This window comes from Lupinus angustifolius, chromosome LG15 (assembly GCF_001865875.1).
Source record: "Lupinus angustifolius cultivar Tanjil chromosome LG15, LupAngTanjil_v1.0, whole genome shotgun sequence".
Classification (NCBI taxonomy): Eukaryota; Viridiplantae; Streptophyta; class Magnoliopsida; order Fabales; family Fabaceae; genus Lupinus; species Lupinus angustifolius.
The window spans coordinates 13523353-13535348 of record NC_032023.1 but is presented as its reverse complement, the minus strand read 5'-3'; the positions used below and the strand labels follow the sequence as shown (position 1 = coordinate 13535348).

The following is an 11996-nucleotide window of genomic DNA, read 5'->3' as shown; positions in this document are numbered from 1 at the left end:
TGAAAAATGAAACATAAGAGTAGAAGAAGAAGTGAAGTATATATATATATAGGATGGGTGGATTGAGAGGTTAAGAATGTAAAGAATGTAGAAGTGACGTTGCAAGAAGACTCTTCAAATATATGTTAGAAAAACGTAAAACTCCTCCCAATTGCCGAGTAAGGAGGGGGGGGGGAGTGAAACTCTCATGGAGTTGCCGACTTCCATGAGAGAAAGGAAAAAATAAATAAAACTCCCACATCATTGCTGAGTGGCGTGGGAAAAAGTAAAAAAAAAGTGAATCGGCTATGACATTGCCGAGTGTTATAAAAATACACCATTTTAGTAAATTTTAATAAAGGTGCACCAAGACTATAATTTTTCAGTCAATGTGCACTATTCAAGTAAATTGGCCCCACAGACTAGAATACACATTATCATTGTTATCATAAGATATATATCACTTCATATACTTCTTATTTATTATTGGTTAAAAAAATAAAATATAATTTAATGTATATTGATTTTATATTTTCTAATTAATAAAAATAAAAATGTACATAGAATGATATGCATTTTGGTATTATCAATGCTATATTCTCACTTTTAGGGTAATGAACTAATCTATTTTTGCTTCGTGGTTGTCGCTCCCAGAAATCGAACCATCGACCTTGGAAATCGATCTAATGTGACCTTACACCACTAAAGTAATATCTTTTCTTTCTTACTTATGAATGAGTTTCACTATCGATTATACCTTCTCCTCCAAACAAATTTGAGGTATAGCTTTTCTACTATTTTTAATTTTTATTAGAGCATAATATTTATATATGGAGAATCCCCTTCATTAAGTGTACTTCATTTTCCCTTTCTCAATTTCATACTCACAGATTCACTTTCAAACCCTCATCAATTTCTCCTTCCTCCACCTACCATGCATCTCATCCAAAATCTAGAACTCATACGACAAGACCAAACCAAACCAGTAACCCAGACCCCATCACACCACTGGCTCGACCGGCTCCGCTCCAGAAAAGGCTTCCCAACCAGCCAACACCTCGACCTCGGTTCTTTCCTCCTCACCAACACCAACACCAACACTTTTTCCCTACATACCCGACCCGATAACTCTAACCCTACCCGTACCCGAACCCACACCCACGCTTCCTTCCTCGCTCAGCTTTTTAACGGCGCTTCCTTTATCCGAACCCATCCGTACAAAAAATGCCCCCGGAAACAACCTCACCCCACCAAAGTCCACCCTACTTCTTCTCCTTCTCCCGCTTCCTCCACCACCACCGCCGCCACCGATCCCGGTATCTTTCCGTTAAATATCACTGTCGCGGTGCCGGAAGAAGAACGAGAACAAGAAGAAGCAGAAGCTGTGGGTTTTGATGATGATGATGAATACAACGATTTGAAAGGGTTCTCTAAGAGCGAGGTAAATGTTATTGACACAAGTTCGTCTGCGTGGAAGGCTGTGAAGTTCGTTTATCGGAAGCAAAATGTTTGGAAACTCAGAGAGAGGAAACGAAAATCGAGGTTATTGGCTAAGAAGGAGAACAATAACATTCGTATGGCTAATGAGATTGGGTTCTCTAAGTAAGAGTTATGATTGTTGTTGATTTTATACACACACAAAATGTTGCACTATGTTACAATGTTTTAAACTTGGAAAGTTATTCACTGCTAATACCACTTCTCTGCATAAATTTAGAAACTTTATATTGCTTGTGATTATTGTAATGAAAGCCGTAGCTGTCACTGTCTTTGTTTTTTATTGTTTATATTGGTTGTTGCTATTATGTTATGTCTGGTGTTATCTTCATCGTTATTGCATGCTAGGAAAGTAGTGTTGCCTTGATATTTTATGTTGGTTTTGCCAGATTGTCACTTTGCTATACATAACTTGTGCTTAAAATGATGATATTAGTGTGCTTTGATTCTTTATGATGATTTTTCAGTGTTTTACTTGTTATTATGTCTGGTTTGACAGGGTTCAATAGGAAAAGGTTATATTTTATGTTGCTTTTGAAATGTTCATTGATATCAGCTTGTGTTTGATTATTTGTGATGATTTTTCAGCATTTTACTTGCTATCATTGGCTATTATGCCTGGTTTGACAGAGTTGAAGAGGCAAAAGCTTATATTTTATGTTGTTTTTTGTGGATTACTCACTTTGCTATTCATGAATTGGACTGGTGCAAGTTTAGAGTGACGATATAAGTGTTCGCTAACCTGTTTATATTTGGCTGCTTTTTGTTGAACAATAAAACCACACCTTTTATGTGCAATATGTAAAATTCTTTTATTCCCATGTGTTAATTATGATTGCATAGAATTTCACTTACTGTCATGCCCTTTCAAGCAGGGCTCCGGTATCTTACCTATAATTCTCTTTTTAGGGCTTATTTCAGATCAGCAAAATTTTCTGTTCTGATTTTTTATCTTTACCTTGTTATGTTTGGCTTCCTGTTCAGTTAGCCCTTGAAAAGATTATTTCATTTCTCATTACAGATTCATATCTATTTCCTTTCAAACTTTTATATTTAGTGTATAATCTTTGTTTAAGTGCGCATTCTGTGTTCAAATTATATTTTAGTACGCTTTTCGAAGTTAAATATACCATGTCAGCTTGATTACTTCATATAGGTTACAATTTCAGTATTACTTTGATTTTATGTGACATTTTGAAGGTAGTGTGCTGACCATGGTAAGTTGTCTTTACTTTGGTAATTATTTATTACAGCCAACGGGTGCCTAGTGCCCACCAATCTTGATGGCATGCTTTAAGAGCTTTCTATGTATTGAAGCATGTGATATTGAATATTAGGCTTGTATTTCTCATGAGTCAGAGTGTTTTTTTGGGCACTACTTGGATAATAGAACAATAAATATAGGGAAAAGTAACTAACTTTAGGGACAAAGTGACCTTTGCGATAGGTGCTAGTTGTTCAGGTTCTTAATTGTGTATGACCTCCTAATTCCGGAAAATTTACAGATGTGGTGCACCTTGACCAAAAAATTACGGTTTCCATTGCCGATTTCTATAAAGTTACACTAGTTTTGTAATTTTTCTAAAAGGTGCATCAAAACCGTAATTTTTTGGTCAAGGTGCACCACATCTGTAAATTCCCCTAATTCCCTTTGAAGAGATTGAGTATGCTATTAATCACTTTTACTGTCTAAAATATGACTATACCAGTATGATGATAATTCCTTGATATCCATCTGTAACCGCTTTTAGTGTAGAACAGAACTTGGCAAAAAAGAAGTAAACTGAAAAAAAGAATATAAGGTTAAAAATAAACAATGGGACGGAAAGTTCATAACAATTAATTTACTTTTAGGAGGCTCTGTTATATATGTATAAGCTTCTTGCTGTCTTTTGAAGATATATATCTCTGACCAGCTATGGTTTTTTTTTGCTTTTTATTTTTAGCTGTTTATAATAAATTTTCTGAGCAATGAGTGATGGTACTCCCTCACATGGCTTACTCTTTCTCTGTTAGCTGCTATATATTAGATTAATCCCTCTTAAACCCTTTTCTGAATGGCTTAGGTTTATTCACTCATAAATCATAACCACTGTAACAATCATCATTCATAATGTTATCCTTGTTCGATGTAATGAAACAGAAATGATTTATTTTAATACTTCAATTCTAATCAATATTGTGTCGCTAATTATTTTAACATTATGCCGTCATTCGATCCATCAACTTAATCCCACCTACTGAGATTAAGGCTTGGTTGTTGATTGTAGTTGTATTGCTCTATAGTTTCTTAAATAAACTTACACACATTTAATTGCAATTCAGGCAGAATTATCTGTGTTTCAAGAAATAAAGTCTGTTGTAATTCATTTGCGTATGCCGTACTCATATGATTATAGTAGTTCTATGCGTGATGACCGTTTTGGTTAAATATTTCAATTCTACCTCTCCCTCTCAATTTCCCTTGAGTTAATTGAGAATATTTTTTATCCGACACCTTTATGTTGTTTTGATCTAGAATTATGAGCAACCTAGTTAGCAATTTTGCTCAGTATTATTTAATTTTGTTTCTTCACAAGTAAAATTGATAAGCTATAACACTTCATATGTGTTCTCCTTTTTCTATTAGTTCCACAGCTCGTATGCTGGCTATGCTGAACCACATTGCATTAAAAGTTGAAGCAAGTGATTACATGCAATGCTTTTGACTTTTGAATTTCAGTAAGTCAATAAGCATAATAAACTTTTCTTGTGCAGATTCTGATAATTTTTATATTTCTTGTGTTGCTGTGTTCAGGGAAAATGTAATCAACATGGGAGGAGAGAAGCCAACACAATTGGTCTAACATGTCACCCCAAAAAGAAGCAAGTGCACTTATTGCAACCTGTTTTTGGTTTTGAACAGAGATTTGTTGTTCCATATTCTATCTCATACATTGTCTCGTGCCACTGAAAATATGTCATGCCAATTAAAATTTAAAATTTTAATCCTTCGTTATTATTGGCATGAGACATCATATGGAATATGATATGGAACATAAGAGTTATGTTCTTTGGTTATTGACTTTTCTTTTGAAGCTATAACAACTAGGCTGTTATGATGGGAAGGATTTGAAGACTAGAGAATTGAAGGAGATTGATGAGGTAACTATCTGACATGCAAATCCAGATAGATCTCTTCCTTTTATTTTACCTCTTCAAATAATTTTTATCAAACATAGCTATAAATTCCAGTACTCACTATTTGTGAACTGACTGAGAATTTTTGTTGTTGGATTACTTACTGAGAATTACCATCATGCATTGAAGAATTCTTTTTTTAGTAGCCAATGGAGTTCATAAACTTTGTATCAAATCTGAATTTAAAGGGATTGTATATAAACATTTATGTTAGGGTATGTAGTCAATTATATTTTTTATTGAAAAGATAAGAATAATGAATTACTACGATATATTTATGTTAGGATGTGTAGTCATTTATGTTCGGGTATATTTTTGTCAATTATAATGTGGATTTTTGTTTGTTAGCCTAAATTTCTTTAATGGATTCTAGGTCTTTCAATAAATGCGATAATACGTGTGTACCTTACTTAACCTAGAAGAGAATAAAATCTATTTACAATTAAATATCTCGTCATATTTTTGTATTACATATAATTCTATCCCACTTATATATCTTGAAATATCTAAACAAACCCTTTGCTTAGTTATTATGCATAAATGGTTGCAGTACTCAGCTCTGTTTTATAAACACTAGTGATTTGTAATCGTCTTGCTCTTAACACGTTCTGTCCATCTTCTCATCTATTATCTTTTCATTTGTTGGATGAAATTAAATGTTCATTTGTTGGCAGGTATTTTTTATAGCAAATTTGCAGACATGAATACAAATAATAATTGAATTTAACAGTTTATTTTAGAAAATACACTAAAAAGCAAATCATTTTAGGAAAAAAATCTTGCATTTTGAGAAATAATTCATGATTCAATGAAAAGTGACATTTTGTCTTTGGAACACACATGGAAGATGTGAGTTTAATATTATATAGACATTATAAGATATTTTTTATACTATTATTATATCATTTATATTATTGATTCTTAAATAAAGTAATATAAATTAATAATATATGTATCTTGACAGACATATCAGAGCATCTCCAACAACAAATAAAAGTATTATTCCTATTTGGGTCTTACATATTATTTTATAATTTTTTATAACTCCCCATAAAATAAGAACATCTACTTTAATCCCACAATGAAAAACATCATTCTTATTTTTATTTGGGTCTCACACCATACTACATACTTTTATATTTTACAATAAATATAACAAATTATTAAGAATAATTACTTATTTATTTATTAATAAATTAAAAATCTCTATAATATATTATAAATAAATTATAACTAAAAATATAATTTTTTGTTGTGATTTATAAAATAAAATAAGTGAACACAAATAAATAAAACAAAATATTGCATTAGTTAAGATACATTAAATAAATATAATAGAAATAACAACATGGTAAATTAAGAGATAAATAAAATGCATAAAATAAATAAAGTACATCACAACATATAAAGATCATCTCTCCTCACTAAAGATTGTTTTTATTTTCTAGAGTACTAAGATGCTTGCCTAGTATTTAGTTTAGGTTAGGTAAACTCAAGATGGAAGTCTCACATAAATTCTAAAATGAAAATAATATAAGTTGAGGCATCTCATCTACATACATATATATTCATGTTTATTGCTACAAGTATGCTTGTAATTTGGACCAAATAGTAATCATCTTTTCGGTCGATCACTATTCACATAAAATGCAAATATACAATTGGCTTGATATTTTATATCAATCACTAATGATAGATACTCTTGTTTGTAATGGTCAAACATTGATCATAATGCATGTAAAAAATAATAAACTCTTCTTTGGACTGATTTATCATTCACATTCAACCTTATAATAATCACATGTTTATCATCACATGTGTATATATAATCCGACCAAATAATAATCTTCCTTTGGGCCGATTAATACTCGCATGGATACATATTATCACTAACATTTGATATTTATTATGAACAATTAATAGAAAATATGTCACTTTAGCCACTTCTTGTTTAATAGGTTCACTTAAAATGTTAAACAATTTTATTTTCAGAAAGAAAAACCATTTAGTTGAGTTTGATTCAACATAACCTTTATCCAAAACATGTATTATTTTTATCCATATATAAATACATATATCCATTATAGCCTATTGGTAGCATTGCATCATTCTCATCACAAGGACTGTGTATCGAATTCTAGTAATGGTCCTTTTGAATTTTCCATAAACAATGCTTCAACAATAGCAACTACTTAATATTGCTATCAGACACCAACCAATACAACAAACCATAAGTGTTGCAACCATTTAAACAAACAAGTCAGGTAATATATAAAATAAGACATGTTCACATAATAAACTCATCACAAGATACCTAACACAATATTAATATCTAGTCTTCAGACAGAGAAATTAATTTGTAAGTGATACTCTCAACATAATGATCAAATATTAACAATTAGTCCTGACAAACAATAGTCTTTCTTTGGACCAACTATTATTCACATGAAGAAAAACTTTGTAATTGTTACTTATTTATCATCACATGTATGTTATTACTTGGCCAAATTATGTCTTCCTTTAAGCCGAACACAATTCGCATAAATAATCTCATACTCATCTGTGTAATTTTAATCAATTTCCACAATAAAGGTTACTTTGGCAAAATATTGCATCAATTAATACAAAAATTAATTACCAGACAAAAGGGAAATAATATGGGTCCATTATAAAAAAAATCTTGGAATTAAAACCTTCAAATTTGATATCCTTTGTGATTAACAAATCTAATCCCACAATATAATTCCAAATAAGAAAGATATATTACATATATATCACCATATAAAAATAGATGCAATCTTAATAAAATACAAAGTAGATCGAGAGTGAAAATCATAAAAAGATATATACAAATCATTATAAAAAAATCCAAATCGAATAAGATCATGCATATTTTAAAACAGATATGTAACACTATATATTACATATATATCAACATATAAAAATGGATGCAATCTTAATAAAATACAAAGTAGATCTAGAGTAAAAAACATGAAAAGATATAAGCAAATCATTATTAAAAAAAATTCCAAATTGAGTATGATCATGCATATCTTAAAACATATATGCAACACTATATATACATTTTCACACACTAACATAGTAAAATATATATAATTTTAAGCATATATTAACTTTAATCAGTAATTCTAGAAATCATAGCAACATCAACTAAAAACAATTATATATGTACATACGTATATTTTAATTCGCAATATATATATACAATGCCATGAATTCTAGGTCGTATATGTATAAAATAAAAGAACGACTTAATCAATATATACTTTATACATATACTTTAACAAATTGCAAAATTGTAAAGGGACAAAAGTAAACGTCCAACACTCCAACAGTAAGACATTATTGCACATATAATATACATATTGCATAACAGAGTCATAAAAAATACATTGTTCATGCACAAATTTGAATATATACTTTGACACATTTTGCAAGGATTCATAATACAAATTACTCATAATTCAAATAAGTGGAAGCGAATAAAATTTATCTTTATTATTCCTAAATACCTAATTTTCATAACCAACAACGAAAGCATAGAAATCCCAAAATTCAAAAACTAGGGTTCATAAAAAATTGAGGGGAAAAATATCTTTAATGGAGAACCATAAAATTCAAAACTTAAAGCTCTGATACCACATGTTAGATATTTCTTAATGATTGGTGAAATACCAATCCTAGGATCTTGAATATCGTGATTATCACACATAATATAAAACAAGGATACAAAATCATACATGAATCCATATTCTATAATATACTCTTTTGATATACCTTTTGAGAGAGTCTTGGTATGATGATATTCCTCAACCAAATCATTAATTCCTTTTGGGACATTCATTTTCTCTATGATGGGGAGATGTGAAAACTATTTGTGATTTGGTGTCTTGGGGACCATAATAGTTCCTTATGCGTTAACTTGTAGGGTTCTCATTATTCATATAGGTCAATCGTTTGAGTATCTACTCATTAAAGCTCATATTTGTTATCATTTTCAGAATTCTTTTAGGTTGTCATTAATTAGATAATTTGTTTTGTAACCTCCAAAATAAATAGAAAATATAATTATATTAAATATATGATGTCCACCGTAATTAGAAATTATTAATTTCTAACCGGTCATGCTTCTAATTAACCAGGTGTGCATGAAATGTTGAACCTATAGTTCAGAATAATTGACAACATTAAGCTAAAAACCAACATCAGTTATGCAAACTTTCTCCATCCCAACACTGATCCCACGACTGTAATGATTAAAGCACCCAAAATATGTGATCGTGTTTGCTAGTCTAGGTCCAATGGAGAAGAAAACTTTTCTATGCGTAAGTGGAACAAAGATTTGATGTCGTAAATCTAGCGTGAAAAGATGTCTCGTGCCTACCCATGTTTTTGAGCTTTTGTATGATGTTTCAAAATTCTATATGAGACTTATTTTATTTCTTTTGATTTCATTCAACCTCATCATGACAATAGAGTGGAAGAATGTCACTTGTTCCAAAAACATGTTTATAATTATATTTTACTTCAATAAAATTTTAATACCTGATGAAAATTAACGTGTATATTTTCTATAATTCAATTTTTCTAATAAAAATTAAAATTTTATTAGCTTGGGACAAAATTGGATAGAAGGTTAGAACTACTGATATGCATTTATACTCAACACCACAACTAGCGGAACAGATGTAGGTAGGTGAGAAATGATTACATGATATTCATTTCTAATAAAGCTAGCAGTATACTTGTGCGATTCGTATGGATCGATTTGATTGATACTGAAAAATGTATTTAATATTTGTATTTAAATGAAAGATCCAACTTTTTAGTTAAGTAGAGTCATGTAATAATTTAATAATAGAATATAAATATTATACTTATATAAGTTGAAATAAAAAATAGACATTAAAGTCAAAATGATTATAGTAAATTAAACTTTAGTTCATAATATATTCAAAATCTTTGTTTTTATTTTTACAACTATATATTTATTTTGTAATTTTACTTATTTTTATTTTTTATTTAGTAACTATTTTTAATTAAATTTTGTTTTAATAAATTAACATTTTGTTGAAAGTGCAAAGTGTCAAGGATCGCAATAACAATGTTTTGCCTATGTTTTGATGAAGACAATATTTTATTAAAATCTTGAAGACGACTCAACAATCAACATGCCTAGAGCTCATTGGTCATATCTAGACTAGGCTATATCAATAGAGTCATAATTCTAAGTGGTCGGAGATGTGTGTCTTAGTAAGTGAGGTAAACCTAGATGCAACTCTCTCAAGCCATTATAATTGTCATATCACATTCATGAGACATATCATCTAGTTAATTGTATGTTCATGCATTAATCATACATGTTATGTTTGCATATTAGACATAACATAATTGCTAAAACATGTAAAGGAGTTAATTAAGCATAACATATGAGTAGTTTGCTTTTTGAATCACATGTTTTAATATGTTGGTTAATTGATTAACGTGGTGAGTTAATCGATTAACTCAACTGTTTTTCTGCCATATCAGTTTTTCTGTTACAACTGGTTTCTGTTTAATCATGTTACACTGGTTAATCGATTAACATGGTAACTTAATCGATTAAAAGGTTTATTTTATGTTATAACTGTTTTCTGTTTTAGCTGCTTAACTGATTGCAACGGTTTGAAGTGTCGAAACTGTTTTGAATAAATTTAGGCAAGTCGCATAAACACATAGCATTGCATATTATTGTTTAGGATTGATTAGAGAGCATATTTTCGTGATTTACTTTGTATTTTGCATAGAGAAATGCATGTGTGAGGAAGAGAGATTAACATGTCTTATTGAAGTTGATTCATTGTTATTTGCATGCAGTTTTTCATATGCTTAATCTCATCCTTTTATTTTTTCACGTGTTCATGCATTCTTGATAGATATTCTTAGAGAGATATTTTGTGTTTACTGTTTTTGATTAACTCACATATGCATGATGGCTTGAGTGAATTGTGAGTGGGTTAGTCTTAAGGTTTTTCATTGTTATAACTTGAGCATTATTGTGCTTGGTAAACCTTGCTTTTGTAATTTGTTTTTGTGTATTGGATTGGTCTCTTGGTGTCTTACCACCACAGAGATAGAGTGATTCTTCACCAAGACTAGGAGGTCTTGAATTGAGAATGAGGATCTTGGCTGGGGCTGGTTCGCGAGAAAGGTTTTCTCAGGCGATAGGTAGAGTCAAACCAATGATTAGATGTTCTAGGATTCCAAGAAAGAAGCATCACGAGTCTTGTAAATTGAATTGGTGTATGTGATCATACTTGTATTAAATATAGTGAAGAAGAAAATCTCTTAAGATCAGAAGGGGAGGCTTGGATGTAGTTTGCAGTGGACTATTGTAACACCCCGAAAATTACTCCAAAAATATCTTGCTCAAAAATGGGCATTTTTTTATAATGATGCCATATAAAATTTATTTCCTTATGTTCGTTTCATTTTTGGAACATCACTTTAAGTAACATATGTTGCGGAAAATTAAAAACACCTTTACCTAAAGGTAATAAAAATATAACTCAATATAACTTTGAATCATACTTCATTAGAATATCATGAAATGTTGGTACAAAGTACAAGGCGGAATCCTAATCGTCGCCCAAATAAAACTACTCACAAAATAAATATCATACACATGTACACTAATAAAAAATCACAGTAGGTATAACCGTTTTCCTCTATCCTCTATGCCCCCTCCTGGGACATCGAAAAGCGGTAACTCAGAATCCTGGCAGAATGATCCATCTGAACAAAATGCGAATAGAAGACAAATAGAAATAAGAGGGAGTAAAACATCTAATGAATATTACTAAATGACGGTGTGGAATTACACGGAATATCACATCCACACAGATACGCATAATAAACACAATATATACATCGCATATAAAAATGCTAAATGATGAATGATGTTATAATCTCATATTATGAGGATCAAAGTCCACAATCTCAATGTATGAATGTTATGCTTGTTTCATCCATCCTTTCACCAATATCCTCCAATATACTATTCGAAAATAACCAAGAGTACAAGTCCTATAACAAGCCGATTTGAACGCACCAAAATTATTCCTCGCGAGGATATATGATCGATCTGTTCCAACGGAACTGTCCATTTCAGGACGGTGTCGTATCAAATACTTTCTAGGCATCCTTCTCATTCATCCTGATTGCAAATAGGGGTTGTCAGAGATCATCTAGTTTGCACTGTGAGAACAGTCCGATCCAACAGAATACCTCATCCAGGAATACAAGGGACTCATCTCACCTAGACTCACCCTCAAGGCTTT

The 11996-nt window shown here is 30.7% G+C and overlaps 1 protein-coding gene across 1 annotated transcript; it reads left to right on the top strand.

Annotated features, from left to right (window-relative positions):
- On the top strand, positions 823–4939 carry LOC109328785. The gene is made up of 3 exons (XM_019562404.1): positions 823–1581; positions 4274–4363; positions 4526–4939. Exons 1-2 carry the CDS (start codon positions 914–916, stop codon positions 4320–4322), a joined length of 717 nt encoding a protein of 238 aa, XP_019417949.1. The 5' UTR covers positions 823–913; the 3' UTR covers positions 4323–4363; positions 4526–4939.

Coding starts and splice junctions, on each gene's coding strand:
- LOC109328785 (XM_019562404.1), top strand. CDS start 914: ATGCATCTCATCCAAAATCTAGAACTCATACGACAAGACCAAACCAAA. Junction 1,582..4,273: donor AATGAGATTGGGTTCTCTAA/GTAAGAGTTATG, acceptor TGCTGTGTTCAG/GGAAAATGTAATCAACATGG.